The sequence below is a fragment of the Cavia porcellus genome, unplaced genomic scaffold (assembly GCF_034190915.1).
Source record: "Cavia porcellus strain 051 isolate PalLab524CR breed Dunkin Hartley unplaced genomic scaffold, mCavPor4.1 scaffold_38, whole genome shotgun sequence".
Lineage (NCBI taxonomy): Eukaryota > Metazoa > Chordata > Mammalia > Rodentia > Caviidae > Cavia > Cavia porcellus.
This window is the reverse complement of record NW_026947521.1, coordinates 9,099,789-9,118,527: the sequence shown is the minus strand read 5'-3', so window position 1 is coordinate 9,118,527 and position 18,739 is coordinate 9,099,789. Positions and strand designations below refer to the sequence as shown.

At 35.7% G+C, this 18,739-nt stretch overlaps 1 protein-coding gene across 1 annotated transcript in view; it reads right to left on the bottom strand.

The window, feature by feature from the left end:
* Positions 1 to 1,192: 1,192 nt before the first annotated feature.
* The window catches only part of LOC134474771 (putative ankyrin repeat domain-containing protein 20A4), a 73,916-nt gene continuing 56,369 nt past the window's right edge, over positions 1,193 to 18,739 (bottom strand). Inside the window, exons 15-19 of the mRNA XM_063243419.1 lie at positions 17,411 to 17,514; positions 4,642 to 4,697; positions 3,830 to 3,865; positions 2,987 to 3,022; positions 1,193 to 1,263 (exon numbers count right to left, since the gene is read on the bottom strand). Coding sequence (XP_063099489.1) covers positions 1,193 to 1,263; positions 2,987 to 3,022; positions 3,830 to 3,865; positions 4,642 to 4,697; positions 17,411 to 17,514 — 303 coding nt within the window. The remainder of the gene's footprint in view (positions 1,264 to 2,986; positions 3,023 to 3,829; positions 3,866 to 4,641; positions 4,698 to 17,410; positions 17,515 to 18,739) is intronic.

Sequence of the window (18,739 nt, the reverse complement as noted above, 5' to 3'; positions counted from 1 at the left end):
ATTTGGATTATAAATTTCCTATAATTCATCTCCTAAATACTTCTGAATATGGAGTATTAACAAAAAATTAAGAACTAACAAAAACGCAACAGTAAATACCCTACACATTTGAATAGACCCATCAGATGGAGAACACTAACAGTGAACCCTAACATTAACTGCAGATTCAGATTTTAAGGATAAGGGTAGACTCATGGTAACTCATCGTCTATCACAAGTGTACTACTCTAGGGGAGAGCACTGGCCATGGAAGGAGGCAACTTATGTGTGAGAGACACATGATCAACTGCAAATCTCTGGAGCTTCCTTTCAATTTTGCAGTGAACTTAAACCTGATATAAAAAAGCAAACTTCTTAGTGTAAAGGATACACCTCAGTGATAGCGCACTTGCCTGGCCTGAATGGAGCCACAGGAAAAGGTTGAGGCTCTGCAAAAGGGAAGACAAAAGAAAACAACACAGGAAAAAGCTGTTAATTAAATGTAGTTACCGAAACTACTACTACCATGTTACAGAAACTCAGTATATACCTGGAGATAATTACAAGATCAAAGTAGCACAGAATAGGTATCATCTCCTAAACCAAAGAATAGGAAAATATATAGAACAATATAAGTCACATACCTAGGCAAGAAAATAATTGATAGGTGACTTAACATTTTATTTTTATTCACAACAATCACTTCTTAGTGATACAATCATGTAGTAAAATGGTTTTACTAGGTCTAATGCATTTATTAAAATATTAAAACTTCACTATAATGTTAGTGCACAGATACTAGACCGACTGATTTAAAACACCTTTTCATGTACAGGATTACAGAAGTTAAAATTCAATAAAAGGCATATTTTGAATTATAATTTCCTGCACTTCATGTCTTAAATACTTATGAATTGTGGAATTTAACACAAAATTAAGAACAAATATAAATGCAACAGCAAATACACTACACATTTGAATAGATCCATCAGATGGAGAACACTAACAGTGAACCTTAGTGTTAATTGCAGACTTTGGATGGCAACAATGGACCAGGGTAAGTCATCATCAATAAGGAGTGTACTACTCGAAGGGAGCACACTGCCTGTGAAGGGAGGGAACCCATCTTTGAGAGGCACATGATCACCCGAAATGTCTGGATCTTCCTCTCAACTTTTCTTTGAACTTAATCCTAATTTAAAAAACAAAGTTCTTAGTGCAAAGGACACAGCTCAGTTGTAGAGAACTTGCCTGGCAAGGATGGAGTCCCAGGTAAGGTTATATCTGCAAAAATGAAAAGTAAAAACATTAAGAAAGAAAGAAAGAAAGAAAGACAGAAAGAAAGAAAGAAAGATAGAAAGAAAGAAAGACAGAGAGAGAAAAAGAGAGAAAGAAAGACAAAAAACTATTAATTACAGGTAGTTACTGAATCCACTACTACCATGTTACAGAAACTCAGTATACAATTAGAGATGATTCCAAAATCAAACTAGCACAGTATAGGTAACGTCTCATAAATGAGTAGGAAAATATGGAGAACAATATAAGTATAAACTTGGGTGAAAAAATAACTGAGAAGTGACTTAACACTTTTTTTAGTAACAAAAATCACTTCTGATACAACTGTGTAATAATACGCTTTCACAAAGATTAATGCATTTATTAATATATTAACACTTTGCTAAAATATTAGTACATAGAAAGTAGCCATACGAATTTGTAACTCTTTTTCATGTTTAGGATTTCAGAAGTAAAACTTAAATAAATGGAGTATTTCAGATAAAAATTTTCTATACTGCATTTCTTAAATACTTCTGAATTTTGCAGTATTAAAAAATTAAGAACAAACATAAGTTCAACACTAAATGCACTACACAGCTGAGTAGACCCATCAGATGGAGAACACTAACAGTGAAACTAATATTACCTGCAGATTTGGATTATAATAATGGACCGGTTTAAGTCACTGTCTATAACAAGTGTTCTAGTCTAAGAGATGGCACTGGCCATAGAGGGAGGCAACTTATGTGTGAGAGGTACATGATCAACTGCAAATCTCTGGATCTTCCTTTCAATTTTGCTGTGAACTTAAGCCTAAAATTTAAAAAAAAAAACAGTTTATAGTGCAAAGGGTACAACTCCATGGTACAGCACTTGCCTGGTACGAATGGAATCTCGGGTTTTTTGGCAACCACTGCAAAAAAGAAAAGAATGGAACCGAAAAGAAAACAGAAGAGAAGAAACAAAGAAGAAAAGCTATTAATTAAAGATAGGTATTGAAAGTATTACCATGTTATAGAAACTCAATGTACAATAGGAGATAATTCCAAGATCAAAGTAGCACACTATTAGTATCATCTCCTAAACCAAAGTGTGGAATATTATACAAAGCCATATAAATAAAATACTTAAGTGGGAAAATAATTCATAAGAGTGACAACATTTTAATTTTAGTCACAAAAATCACTTTTCAGTAATACACTCTTGTAGTAATATTCTTTTACTAAGTCAAACATATTTATTCAAAATATTAGAAGTTTAATCGTAATTCACACAAAGTAGCCATAGTGATTTAAAACTTTTTCATGTATACGAATTCAAGCAAAATTAAATGAATGAAGTATTTTAGGTTATAAATTTCCTATAATTCATTTCCTAAATTCTTCTAAATATGGAATATTAACAAAAAATTAAACACAAATATAAATTGAACTGCAAATATACACTTCACCTTACAGTACACCCATGAGATGGGGAACACTAACAGTGAATCCTAACACTGACTGCCGACTTTGCTTGGTAATGATGGGCCAGTGTAAGTCATTGTCTACACCAAGTGTACTACTTTAGCGGAGGGCACTGGCCGTGGAGGGAGGCAACCCATGTGCAAGTGGCACGTGATCTAACAAAAATCTCTGGATCTTGCTTTCAATTTTGCTGCAAAATTAAACCTGATTTAAAAAAAAATCTTAGTGCAAAGGGTACAGCTCACTGATAGAGCACTTACCTGGCATGGATGGAGCCTCAATTTTAATTGCAACCACTGCAAAAAAGGAGACAAAAGAAAAGAAAAGCATACAGGAGAAAAGAAAGAAACATAGGTTAAAAGCTATTAAATGAAAATAGTTACTAAATCTACTAGTATCATGTTACAGAAGCTCAGTATACAAATTCACATAATTCCAAGATCAAAGCACCACAGTATAGGTACAATCTCCTAAAGCAAAGAACGGGAAAATATCCAGAAAAATATAAATTATACAACTAAGTGAAAATAATTGAGAAAAGTGACTTAACATATTAGTTCTAGTCAAAAATTCACTTTTTAGTGATATAACCATATTATAATTTTCTTTCACTAAGTCTAACACATTTACTTAAAAAATTAAAACTTTAATGTTAGTGTGTATAAATCAGCCATACTGATTTAGAACTCTTTTTCATGTATGGGATTTCTGAAGTAAAAATTAAATAAATGGAGTATTTAGATCATTAATTTCCTATACTGAATTTCTTAAATACTTCTGAATTCTGCAGTGTTAAGAAAAAAATGAAGAGTAAACATAGATGCAACAATAAATATGTTACACATTTCAAAACAGCCATCTGATAGAGAACACTAAAAGTGATACTTTGAATGGTAACGATGGACCCCTGTAAATCATAGTCTATAACAAGCATTCTAATGTAGTGGAGGCCTCTGGCCCCTGAGGAAAGCAACCCATGTGTGAGAGGCACATAATAAACCAGAAATTTTTGGATATCCTCTTAATTTTGCTGTGAACTAAAACCTGATATAAAAAACAAACTTCTTGGAGCAAAAGATACACCTGAGTGGAGGGGTACTTGCCTGGTGTTAAAAAAGTCTCAGATTCACTTGCAACCACTACAAATAAGAGAACAGAAGAGATAAAGAAAAGAAACAAAGAGAAAACACTATTAATTGAACATAGTTACTGAATCTACCATTACCATGTTACAGAAACTCGGTATACAATTGGAGATAATTCCAAGATCAAAGTAGCAGTGATAGATATTATCTCCTGAACTGAGGAGTAACAAATTATACAGATCCATATAAATGACATACTTAGGATGGAAAATAACTGATAAAAGTGACTTAGCATGCTATTTTTAGTCACAAAAATCACTTTTCAGTAATAAAATCATGGAGTAATATTCCTTTACTAAGTCTAATCCATTACTTAAAATATTAAAAGTTTACTCTAATGTTAGTGCACAGAAAGTAGCCACACTGGTTTAAAATTCTTTTTTGTGTTTAGAATTTTAGAAGTAAAAATTAAATAAATGGAATGTTTTAGATTAGGTCTTTCTTGTAATTCATTTCTTAAATAATTCTGAGTTCTGAATTATTAAAAAAATTAAGGAAATATAAATTTAATTGACACAGTGAATGTTTTAACTCCTCTGTGTTCAAAATTTTTTCTTACTCTTTTCCTTTTTTGTTGTTTTTGTCTTTTGTTTTCTGTTCTTTGAGACAGGGTCTCACTATGTAGTGCAGGATTGCCTTCAACACAAGAAGGTACTCCTGCCTCAGCCTCGCCAGTGCTGGGGTTACAGGTTTGTGCCTTCACACTCATCCTTTTGTCTTTGAAAATCAAGACAGGGCCACCAAGTGTAATTCACTATGAGAAGTCTTACCTGCAGGGCTATTGTCAGAATTTGAAGATTCCTTTTTTTCACATTGAGAATTTTTTCTATGCAAAAAAAGTGATTTAAAATTGATATAAAACATATTAAATTACTAAGCGTATTTCAGACAATGTTAGATCTAATATGAAAACTTTACTCCAATACTTCAAATCTGTCATGTCTACAAAACTTTATTACACCTGTAATTAAGGAAGAAAAAACAGTAAGTAAAGTGAGGCAGGCATCAATCAAGAAAGGCAAGACAGCTCCAAGCATTAGCTGGATTAGCACAATTTAAGAGAAACTGTCTTGAAATCACAAGCTCCGGCTCGAAAACCAACAGCTGTTTCTTTTTGCATAAGTCATTTCCCTTAGACTCAAAGTCTTATAAACTGTAAGGACTTGGCTAATTTAGTTTACCAGAATCCCATGAAGGTTTGATGAGGTAACATAGAAACCTGCTCTCAGAAATAATAAAGTAAGGGGTGAGTAGTTCCTAAATGCTCACCTAATTTGGAATTCCAACCCAACGTGTGTATTTTCAGATTGTAGTATTCAAGTGCTGTAGTTACCAGAAAATAATGGGTCTTAATTTGGACTATGAGCTCTTCTCTTCTCTGTGGTTTGTAATTCATGGCATATCAACTTTTAAATAATTTATAACTAAGTCTATTTATAAATATCTCATTAAATTGGACAATACATTTGTCTTCTACTACTGAACTAGTTATGCCAATGGCAGAAAAGTAACAGATATCAAGACCTGGAATAAAACTTCAAGCAGAACACATAACTGTATCAGACAAACATGACCGGACAGGGAAAATCAAATAAGAATTAATACAATTGTGATGGAGCTGTTTAATTCCCCATTGTCACAAAGACATAAACCAAGTAGACAAAAATCAGCAAACAAATATCAGAACTGAATAAAACCTGTGAACAAGTGGACTTGGTAAGTGTTTACAACATTCCACCGAACAACATTAGGATACATGTTCTTCTCAGCTGCAAATGGGACATTCTCTAGACCATATACTGGCCCACAGAATATGCTTAAGTAAGTACTAAGGAACTGAACTTATCCCAGGCATATTTCCTGATGACATCCCAGTGAAACTGGAAATTAACACCAAAAGAAACCGCAAAAATTCCATAAACACATGGAAATAAATAACATACTCTTGAACAACCAATGGGTCACAGATGAAATTAAAAAAGAAATTAAACAATGTCTACAATTAAATGAAAATGCAGATACAACTTCCTGAAACCTTTGGAATGCAATGAAAGTAGTCCTATGGGAAATTTGTAATAGTGAAGTCTCACACCAGAAAAACAGAAAGAGCAAAAACTGGGACTTCCAGGAGAACATAGCGGACAGATAACAGCAGCTATGGAGGCTGCTTCTAAGACTTGGCTCAGAAGTCAGGAATGGTGTGGAGTAAGGAGAAATAAACCAGTGGAGATATGCTCTACTGACCCAGGAACGAACTGGGCTGAGAGAAACCAACTTGGAATGCAGTCCTGGTGCTAGAACAGGAACAGAAAAGCCTCAGCCTGGAGGCTGGACCCCGCGCCATTGGAAGCCGCGATTTGGGTTTTCCGCCATGCGGTGACTGCATCTGCATCGGCTCGGCAGGGAGAGAGATGTGCAGAAGTTCTGAGAACGGGAATTGGTGAACGGAGTTGAAAACAGGATGGACGGGAGCCATGCACTGACTTGTGGTGAGGTGAGTAAGAGAAACTGACACTCTACCACAGTTTGACTCCAGTGGAAAGCATTCTGGGACTGGGCAGATTTGCGGGAGCAGGGCGCTGTGGCGACTTCAGCCACATATGCCCCTCTCAGGCGGGATTGGTGAGAAGTGCCTAGCCTATGTGACGCTGCTGGCCGAGACCCAGTAGGCTAGCACAACCCAGATCCCAGAGCCTGACAGTGGCCTGGAGGGGTGGGCCCCGTGTAGGCTGCCTGGTCTGCAACTTCCTGGTGTGCTGTGGCGGGTGGGAACACCTAGCCGGCGCAATTCGATCAGGTTGTGGCTGATAGGGAGGGAAGCTGGGCCTCCTATATAAGCTTGCATATATAAGGAACAAAGAATATGGGAAGAGGGAGCCCCTAATCCTGAGAAACAGGCAAGAGCGGACACCACACCAATAGACATAAAGCGCCATCTAGAGAGCCTCATAGATCAGTTCAGGAATGAAGTTATTAATGACCTGAAGCTAGAAGTAAGCAGAATAGTTAGAGAAATGCTAAGCACCACCCAAGAAAAAACGGATGGTGGAATGCAAGAACAGAAAAAGAGGGGAGAATTGTTTGATGGAGAAAATAGAGAAAGCATAGAATACGTGAAGCAGGTTCAAAGGGACTACCAGGAAACTAAAAAGTCTATCGAAAACTGGCATAACAGCTTGAAAGAAACTAAGGACAGACTATCTGAACTGGAGGGCAGATTTGTAATATGGGAGAATGAAATGAAAAACTTCTTAAAAGTAACAAAGAAACAAACAGCAATAATACAAAGACTAGAAGATGATAAGATGATCCATAACTTAAGAATTAAGAACATAAAAGAAGAAGTAGGGACACAAACAAATGAACTACAAAAGCTACTCACAGAAATAATCCAGGAGAATTTTCCTAATTTAGCAAAAGGTAAAGATACTCAGATGTACAGGACCCCAGCCACCTACAACCCAAACAGAACAACACCCAGGCATATAATAATAAAAATTCCAGAAATTCAATACAAGAACAGAATATTAAAAACTGTCAGAGACAAGAAACAGACCACTTACAAGGGAACACCCATCAGAATTACAGCAGATTTCTCTGTATAAACCATCAAGTCACGAAGAGCGTGGGGGGAAATAATTGAAGCTTTGAAAGATAATAATCTTCAGCCAAGATTGAGATATCCTGCACAACTGTCCCTGGAAATTGATGGAAAAACAAGGTGCTTCCAGGATAAAGAGGAACTGGGGGAAATTGCAACCACCAATTCAACTCTACAGAGAATACTGCAAGATATTCTAAAAAAGAAAAATACAAAAAATCCAGAAGTAGCGGCAGAGAGGCCACAATGAATGGAGCAGAAAACAAAATGAAGAAGACAAACTGACAACTAATGACAGAAAAAGAACTCAACAGAAATGAGGCAGAGAAGATTGGATGATAGGAACAGCTATTTTGGAGAAAATGATGTCTTAATAGGTAATACTGATTTAGTATCGTCTTGTTTTGAAGTCTCATCAAGCTTTTGTTCTTCTGTCTCCATTGGTCTAAACAGGTTGGATCTTGTTGGATTTTATTATGTACGATAGTATAAGTAAAAACTTTTAAAGACAAGGAGATTATACAGAAACCATTGTTCATTTTCTGTTAGTTGATTCTAAATACCCTGTAATGCTGTCATTCTCTTAAATGGTTTTACATTGTTTTGATATATTTAATGCTACAGTATACGAAGTTGTACTCAAGGATTTCAAGGAAAGAGACAATATGGTAACTACTTTTATGTCAGGATTATCTGGTGGTGAAACAATATTCTGCTTAAATGGTTATGTTTTGATCTGTGCTGTTTTGCTGTTATGCCCTCTTTTATCTCAATCTCCACTCCATTATTTACTTTTTAATTTTTATCCTTTTAATTAAGGAAAACATAAATAAAAATAGCAGGATATATTATAGTAACCCACTTTGACTTTCCATTATCTTGATTTAAAGCCCTGTATTACTCTCACCATCTTGTTTTTGACTGATGTCCCCCTATTGTGTTTTGCTGGATAGTACCAGGTTCGAAAGTTTAGGCAACAGCTGTGAAGATAGTGAGATTCATTATGACGCCCATTCTCGATGATTTTTATCTACTTTTGAAGACCTACAATGTCTCCAATGTTTTGGTTTTGTCGGTTTTATTCCTTACTGTTTTGTTCAATTTTATTATAACTGATGATATAGGCAATTCTATTAGAGATAGCGGGAGGCATTATGGTAACCATTGTTGATCACCTTGTATTATGTTTTTACATTATCTATTATGTCCACCCTTTTGATTTGACCGACTCTGCTCTGTTATGTCACATTTGGTTTCACTCTCTTCCAAAAAAGTAATGAGATCCATGGGAGCAATAAAACCCAAAATGTGTAATAGTCATTGTACAAAAGAGAGGAAAAGAAAGTGCTCTGAATAATATAACTGCATGTATATTTAAGTGTATAAGATAGAAAATGATATCACTGAGTTTTATTGGATCATTGAACAGAACTGTTTGCAGTATCATTGTTGGAATGTCCACTTTACAAGCTTTAATTTTGTCACTTGAACAATTATCTCTAAGATGACAATATGTAATCCATTAACTAGTGATGTCCTACTGTTTATTTTTTTTTCTGTAAATCTGTATAACTTATACCCTTTCTCTTTTTTTTCTCCTTAAATAAAATTTAAAAGAAAAAAAAAGAAAGAGCAAAAACTGTATGTTGCATCTCAAGTTTATAGGTAAAGAGGCGAAGGCAAGACTAAAACCCATATAAAGGAGGAAGTTATAAAGATCAGAGCAGAAATTAATGCAACTGACACTAAGAAGATAATACGGAGAACTAATGAAGTGAAGAGTTAGTTCTTTTAAAGACCTGGAATGGACTAATATTCTTCCTCTACACAACAAAACTCTGAGTGTGATTCTAACAAAGATTGGCTGGTTCAATTTCTGTCTGTCTCCAACTGACATGGAAGGCAAAACCCTCTTGTGTGCAGGACATATTGCATCATGCTGGGCTTAGTTTTCTTTACTATGAATTCAGAGAGTTTCATTTAATTGCTTCTGTATGAGACAAAAATCTGTAAATATTCTAGAGTCCTGATTCCAAGACAAAAATAGATTTTCAGTAGTAAACAATTTCAGAGGCCAAACAGAAGTTGCTGCCAATTTAAGGCTTAATTCGGGACCTTTTACAACTTATGTAATGGTGCTACTTGGTATAAAGAGACTTCTCGGTAAAGACCTGGTGACAAAGAAAAAACAAACATTGATCTCTTTTGGAAACATTATTTGGGTCTTTTCAGTACTTTACAATGATCCTTGCTCTTATTTTCTGGCAGAAGACTAATGAAGGTCTCAGAGCATGAGCCACCGTGAAGGTCTCCACCAATGTGTAGGATCCATGTAGGATTCTGAGGAGGTGGGAAGAGTCATTTTGTTTACCATGCATGGGGCGAATCTACGAGGTTCAGCCACCAAAGTAAAGTGCTTCCAGTTCAGGGACAAAAACTGAGCAAAAAAGCACACATACTAAAAAAAAAAAAAAAAAAAAAAAAACAATAAAACAAGCTGCAATTTAAGTGTAAGTGTGTATTACCATGAAGGCTCAGGGATCTGGGTCAGTAATGACAACCTGGGACTAAAAGTTAATCACCACTACACTGAGAGATACTTAATAATAACACAAACCACAAAAGTACACTTGACTCATGAAAGAGGACTGAATTCTTCAGTCTTAAGCAATGTCTTGGATTTTTGGAAAATTCAGGGACGAAGGTGTAGGAGAGAGCTCCCACAGCAAAGTAACAAAGATTTTATGCTAAACTAGACATGTCAAGACCCAAGTGGTTAATTAGAAAAATCAAAACTGTGACACTACTTGTACACCATAGAGAACTGTACTAGCAATTACATGGGATCCCTATGGGTAATGATTCTCAAGTCCCAAGATAGGGTCTGGGGTTGTATTTCAGTGCTATGACAGATGCTTCACATCTGTGAAGCTCTCAATTCAGTCCCAACTTCTGTGCTTTATGAAAAGATGTCAAACTTCTCTAGTTAACGGATGGTCAAATGACCAGCAAAATCAGAGCACACATAGCAAACCTCAGGCTGAGTGCCCCACCCTCAGATAAAGCCAATGCCCCCTGTCCCAAAGCAGAGTTGGAGGACAACCCAGTAAGTAAGCATTGCATTCCGAGCTGACATAGATGCCTGCCTGACATCTAAAGAGGGTAAGGAGTACCCAGACCTGAACACACTATCCTCCAGCACTGGGTTCCCCTCAGCACAGGGCCACAAAGGTAAAAACCAACAGAACGACCTGTGCCAGGAAGTGACCAATGCCCAGAGAGAGTTTCAGTACAACACTGAACTGATAGCCTTCCTCAGAGAATAAGTGAGAACTTTGGGAGATAGGCTACACATGGTGAGAGCTAAATATGGATCTCCTGTGGTCACCTGGGAAGTATGGGCTGTGAACAGGAAGATCATGGGGCCCGTATTCTCTTCTGGAAGGCCAAGTTTGGTGGAAGTAATAGTTAGAGGGCCACTTCTAAAGAAGGCATATACTGTAGCTGTATGTTTGCACTGTACCACTTACATCCAGCAGAATTTAGTGGCCTGAACTACTACAGGGTAGTATAACTCACTTAAGTGATAGTCCTCCTTGTTTTGGTTAAGGGCTGTTCATGACTCGTGTCTAGGATTTGTGAATATTCACTTGCAATGTGATTCCATTGTTGTTGAATTTATTACAACAGCCAGTGTAACATATCAGAGTTACATTAGATTTCTCTCTATGCCACCAGGTACACACCTTGGGGTGGGGATGTCAAAAACAATACTGATTCACTCCCCCCAAAACAGGACGCCAGTCCATAAAATTTGTAAACTCAATCATGAAAAACAAACAGAGAAAGTGAAACATGAAAAGATAAGGCAACAAAATGCCTTCACAACCTCCCAATACCGCCCCCCCCCCGCAACCAGTTTGGAGGGCCCTAGGGAGGAAATCATAAACCACACAGCAGACATTTCTGAAAGGGTATCCAGATAAAACACTTCCACAGGCAACTGGCAAATTTCACAACATACAACTAATCAAATATTGACCCTCCTGAAACAGATGATCAACAAGATTAAAGAAAATATAAGAAATAGCTTTTAGAACTATATAAAGAATTACAAAATATGAATATCTAGAATAGAAAACAATTGGAATTCAAAAAATATTTAATGTAAACACTGAAAATCTAGAAGACAGGCTGAGGTCAATGATCACTTACTGAGAGGTACCTTAGAGGTACAGAGGGATAAGAAAAATGGACCTGACATCTCCTAGAAAATTCAAAGAGCACTAATACAAGAAGAATGGTAATTAGTGGAAAATCAGAAGACAGCAGAATGGACATAGAAAGCCTGTTGAGGCAAGTAGCAGAAATCATACAAGCAGGTAAAGTATGATCACAGTAGCCTTGATCAGAAAAAACTACTCCATGCCACATACTTAAAAATGACATGTAGCACAAGTACAAAATCTTAAAAGTTACTGATGCAAAGCAATGAATTGCCTATTAAGGAAAAGCCAGCAGAATTATAATGGATGTCTCAGCACAAAACTTAAAGATAAGGGCAGCATGGAAGTCAGTGTTTCAAGCTCTTAAGGAAAGCAACTTCCAACCTTGACTAAAATTATCTCTCAAAATTGATGAATAAGATACTTCCATAATAAATCCTAAAGATACTTATGTCCACCTAACAAATATTCCAAAAACTTTTCAAGTATATCTTAGGACAAAATGAAGCTAAAAATGTCAAAGATGTAATCAAACAAATACATCATGTAGGGTAACAAGTAGAATGAAAAGAAAACAACATGAAATTACTATACAGGAACAGATCAGTACTTACCAGTCATAACTGCCATGTAAATGGACTCATTAATCAAAAGGCCTGCGTTAGTAGAATGGACCAAGAAACATAATCCAAAAGTATGCTCTATGCAAGAAATACACATGCCTGTAAAGCCACACTGAGATAAGGAGATCACTGTGAGTTCAAGGCCTTCCTGAGCTATATAAACAAGTTCAAGGACAGCCTGTAATACATAGTGAGACCCTGCAGCAACAAACAAACAAAGATATTCATACAATAAAAATTCCATGGATTAAAAAATCAAAGTTTGCAAAACCATATTCAACACGAAGAGAACCCAAAACAAGCAGGAGGGGTAATCCTGTTTTCAAGGCAAAACTATTCAAAGGAGACATGCACACACAAAAAAAACAGAAAGAAAGAGAGAGAGAGAGAGAGAGAGAGAGAGAGAGAGAGAGAGAGAGAGAAAGAAAAGAAAGCAAAACAAATGTTACATTAATGTGTTTATTCAATAGAAAGAGATAATACTTATAAACATGCCAAGCAACAGTGACTAACCTTGACCCAAAAAACCTAATGAAAATTATATAATAAATATCAATACAATTTTAGTAAAAGATCTACACACACCATTATCAAAAATTCTTCAACTAAACAAAATTACATTAACAAAGAAATGTAAAAGTTGAACCAAACATTAAACAAATGGACTTACTATATATACAGTAATTTCCCTGACTTATTAATGAGTTCTATTCAGGGAGAATTTTGGAAGTCAGATTTCTCTGTAAGTCCAGCAAAATGGCTTCATTGGCACAGTGGACCACACACATTTCAATATATTGTTCCTTTTCTTCATAACTGTGGACATGGTTGCATGATTCATGTTATAAAAACCAGCCATGTGTACTATTTTTTTTTACCTCTATCTGTTGTGGTTGATACACTGTGTCAACTTGAGAACTTTACACCTTTTACGAGAGACTCAACAGGGATCCAGGATCCTTCTTTGTAAATTTTCTCATACTGTGAAAGAGGAGGACAGACATTTGGGGAGTGTTACACCTGCTCTGGATTGGGCTGTGTAGAGTATAAGGGTGGGAAAGAGGCTTTCTCTTCCTCCTTATTGCTCTGGATGCTTTTGCAAGCTGCTGCTGTCAATGTGTTGCCCTGGTGCCATGCCATCCTGCCCTGGAGCCACCTGATTATGGAAAGAAACTTCCACAAACTGTAAGCTAAAGAAATCTTTCCTTCCTTAATTTTCAGTGTTGGGTATTTTGTGTCAGCAAAGAAAGAAAAGTAACTAAGACACAATGCAATTAATTATTTTCACTTTTGTTTCCATGGTTATTGCTTTGCACTTCTTAGCAGCAACATCCATATCACTGCTGCTTTTCTGCTTGCTTCCAGACATCCCAGGTTCTGATGTAGCTCTGTAAAGCTGTACATACTGTAAGCACACAATAGCACAACTGTAGCAGTGTCTGGTAGACACACAAGCAACCTTTCTGATTTCTTTGCATCTACAATTTTTTGTAATGTGAGGTCCCATTTGCATCTCTGAAACTTTGCAACTTGAATGTTTGTCACTTGGAGATGTACTGTATACAGTGTTCCAAAAGACAACAGAAGATACATTCTTTAGTCTCATATAGTACTTTCTTGGAGACAGACCATATTCTGGTTAATAAAGCACAACTAAGTAAATGCAAAAGAATAAAAATTTTACTATGCATACTATCAGATTACAGTGCGATGCAAGTAGATATCAATAGCAAAAGAAACTACAGAAATTGTGCAAACAGATGGATATTAAAGACAATCACTGAGTCATAGAGAAAATTAAGGAAGAAATAAGACAGTTCCTAGAGTTAGTTGTGCACCAATATTTATGAGATACAATGAAACTAGTTCAATATAGGAAGTATAGAGTAGTGAATATTTTCATTTTTACAAAATAGGATGAGCTCAAAAACATAATGATGCATCGCAAGGTCACTGAAAAACAAGAACAATTCAAGCACACAGCTAGTAAAAATAAAAACACTATCAACCTCATTACAGAAATCAATGAATAGAAACTAGAGGGAAAAAAAGAACCACTGAATTGAAGAGCTTTTGAAAAAATAAACAAAGTAAATCAAACATAAGCCAATTTTATCGAAAGCCAAAACATATAAAATACTACAATTAGAAATAAAAAAGTGGAATCACAATAGACATTGTCAAACTTCAAGAAGTTATTAGCAACTATTTCATGAAAGTATATGCTAAGCCTTTGTTCAGAAAAGATGGAGAGATTCTTAGATATATATGGATTACCAAAAAAGAACAAAAAGATATGAAAATCCTGAATCTTCTAGCATCAGGCAAGGAAATTTGAGAACTTAAAAAAAAAAATACCAGCTAAGAAAGCCCAGAACCTGATGGGTTCACAATGAAACTCTATAACAACTTCTGTGAATATCTAACACAAAAAACTCTGCAGTAAAAATAAAAGTAGGACTTCAAAAGTCATTCTTGGAAGCTATCATTATCCTCATCACAAAACTAGAAAATAATACAACCACGAAAGGCAATTAGAGAACAATTTGTTTAATGAACATGGATGTAAAAATCCTTAATAAGATACTGGTAAACCAAAAGCAATAAATTATCAAAACCATCATGCACTGTACCAAACAGGTTTCAGGCCCCTGAATACAAAGAGGCTCAATAAACACAAATGATAATTCTAATTCCTCATCTACAAAGAAGCAAGACCCAAAACCACACGATCATCTAAACAGGCTGAGAAAACGGCTATGATAAAATGCAAAATGGCTGTGATAAAATGCAACACTCATTCTCAAAATCCTGAAGAAAATAAGTACCGAATGTTTTCATCTCAACATGATAAAAGTCATTTATGACCATCCTCGTGCTTACATCACATGCAACGGGGAAACACTAAAAGCCTTCTCTCTAAAAACAGGAACAAGACAAGGAGGCTTCTTATCACCATTCCTGATCAATATAGTCATTCAAGGCCTTTATTTGCACATGACATGACCCTCTGCTTACAAAATGCTAAACTGTCCATCACACAATTCTAGAACTGTTAGCCAAGGTTAATAAGATACAAGGATAAAACACACACACACACATACAGAGATGAAAATCAATAGCAATGTTTTACAATATTGAAGAACTCACTGAAAAAGCAATTAGGAAAACAGTATCATTCACGATTGCATCAAAAAAACTTAAATGGGTAGATGTTAACCTAAGAAAGCAAAGAGTTGTACAGTGGAAATTACACAAATCAGAAAAAGGCAACTAAAATATCAGAAAATGAAAAGATATTCCTCATTTCTGGATAGGCAAACCTGATACTGTCAAAATGGCCTGACTTTCAATATTGGTAAACAGACTTCATGCAACCCCAAGTTAAATACCAAAGTCAATTCTCACAGAGCTAAAGAAACATTATCCTAAAATTTGGTGGAATTAGAAGAGACTCAAAAGTGACAAAAGCAACGCAGGTGGCATCAGAATCATAATCCCAAGCTCAGAGCTACACTATAAAGTTACAGTGATGAAACCCACATGGTACTGACATAGAAACAGGCATGTGCATCAGTTGAAGAGAGCACAACAAACAGAGACAACTCAAAGCACACAGAGCCAGAGCGCTGTGTGATCTTTGACAAAGGAGTCAAAAACATACACCGGAGTAAAGATATTCTTTCAAGGGATGGTGCTGGGAAAATTGGATACCTACGTGCAACAGATTGAGTCTAGATCCACATATCTCACCATGTACTAAACTATAACCAAAATGGGCCAAAGAACTAAATGTTAAAACAGAAGCAATCTTCTGGAAGACAAAATAGGCAGTACTCAAAGACACAGGCATAGGCAAGGACTTTCTGAACAAAACCCTAATGGCACAAAATACAATATAGAGAATCAACAAATGGAGTCTCGTGAAATTAAAAAGATTCTCTATTGCAAAGGAAACAACCAACAGAAAGAGACAACCTTCAGAATACAAAAAAAAAAAAACCCTTATTAGTCACTCCACAGGCAGAGGACAAGCATCAAAGTATAGACCTAGTAAAGAAAGCTCAAAGAACAGAAAAATAAAATGAAATGATACTTGTTAGAAGTACAAATGGCCAATAAAAACATGGAAAACTCATCATTGCATCTGGAAATTACATAAATGCAAATTAAATATACACCAAGATAGCATTTTATCTTACAAAGATTTCCATGAAAAAAAGTCTAATGATAAATGCTGATGAGTTTTTCTACACCAGTGGTGCAAATGTAAACCAGTATGAACACTACAGCAAACAGTGTGGTGATTCCACCAAAAACTAAAAATAGAAATCCACTTGACACAGCTATGTCCCCTTGCAGAAATCTTCCAAAATAGTTAAAATCATACATACAGGGATATATAGATATCTATGTTTACAGCAGCACAATTTCTAACAGCTACATCTCTAAAATAGTGTATACATCCATTAAGAGAATAATGTAAAGGAAAATGGCAACTATACACAATGGAATACTGCACTATGAAAAAGAAAGATAACCTTGAGGAACTCATAGATAAATGAATGCAACTTGAGGATATAAAGTTCTTTGAAATAAGTCTGAAACACAAGTTCAAATATTTTCTGGTTTCTCTTATATGAGCATACTACTTTTCCAAATTGCATATTTTGCTTCTCCAAATATTTTTATATGCCAACTTGTTTATATTACTAGCTCATTTTCAATCACTGAAAAGAAACATTTACACTTTTTCCTTTTTCTATGAAGCATTTAGGTTTATGTTTTGTACTCTGAGGAAGTTCCATGAACATAGCAATACAGTGTTCTTCCTTATTGTTTTACTACAAAAGTTATTCTTCTCATTAAAAAGCAGACATCAGTCAAAATTACTCAATAATAGAGCATGACTTGTACTGCACAGTATTCCTTAGGTTGCCAATCCAAATAATTTTTCTATCTGATGGTTTGTGTTGATCTTTTTCATTATACACCAGTCCCTAAGGTAGTCTTTCAGCTACTGACTTAGCTGACTTATTACCACTCCACAACACTGCTGAACTCTTGTTTAAAAAAAGAACAACCATACCTTTCCGGCTCATTCACCACATTCTTTGTTTCTGTCTTTTTTAACAATGCTGCCGCTTTCATTCTGTTTTCCCTTAGAGCAAGCATAAGTGGTGTGAGGCCTTCCTGTGGAGAAGCAGAAACAATTTAAAACCCACACAACTGCCTGCTTCTCAGCTGAACTGAACAGCTTGTGAAGGACCCTGACTGTTAACCTGATATAGATAACAACACACAGCAGTCTCTTCCTTCTCACTCCCAGTGCTTCCACACGTGCTGCCCTGCCATACCCTCTGCAGTGCATGCTCTCTGCCCACAGTGGCTACAGAAACCCCAGGGTCACAACTCGCTCCAGTCACTGGTTCCAAGGGTCTTTCTTTTTTTTTTTTTTTTTTTTAATTTTTTATTTAAAGAAAAGGAAACAAAAGAATACATGGAGATTTTTAAAAAGGGTAGAAATGATACAAACTTACAGAAAAACAAACGGTAAGAAATTGCTGGTTGATAAGTTACACATTGTCATCTTAGAAGTAGCTGTTCATGTTATGGAATTAAAGCATTTAGAATGACATTCATAAAGTGACACTACAAACCCTTCTGCTCTATGATCGAACAAGAGCTCAGTAACATGGTTATCAGTCCTACACATTTGTTTTACTTCTCAAAGAGGGTAAGATTAAACATATCAAAACAGAACATAGCAGTTTAAAAAACAATTTAAAGAAATACAGATTTCATAGGAAGCCCACTGGAGATCTTGATTGTCTATCTAACTGTCTCTAGTTTTTTACAAATAGTTGTCCCCTTCTTCATCCACCTTGTATACTTAGTGTATATTATAGAACAATCAAATCATTGAAGACTTTTTAGGTCCTCAAGTACCAAATTAGGGAAGACAATAGTAACTACCAACTCATCTCTCCTTCTCTTTGTGATAGCTGTCCCCATCTCTACATATGCTGAAATTGAACTCAAGAAACCAGTCCAATGTCATTCTAATCAGCAAACATTAGTATTGCTAGAATTTCTATCATAATGCTACTAAATTAGCCTCGAGTTTCCTAGTGTCTCTTCCTCAGAGTATCTGTTCATTACATCTTACATTATATAATCTGTTCCCATAAATAATTAAAAAGAAAAAAAGAACCCATGTGTGAATTTCTACATATATATCTATCCTCTCTGTGTTATAGGGAATACCAAGTCATAGCAAGCCAGCAAAACAATTTCCTAGAAAAACATGCAATAGATAAATTTCCATCACAACCTTTATCATGGTACTCAGAGTTATGTAACATCTCCCGCTTCAATCAAATGCACCTTCAGGGCAGGGGCTGTATCTTTTTTCTCA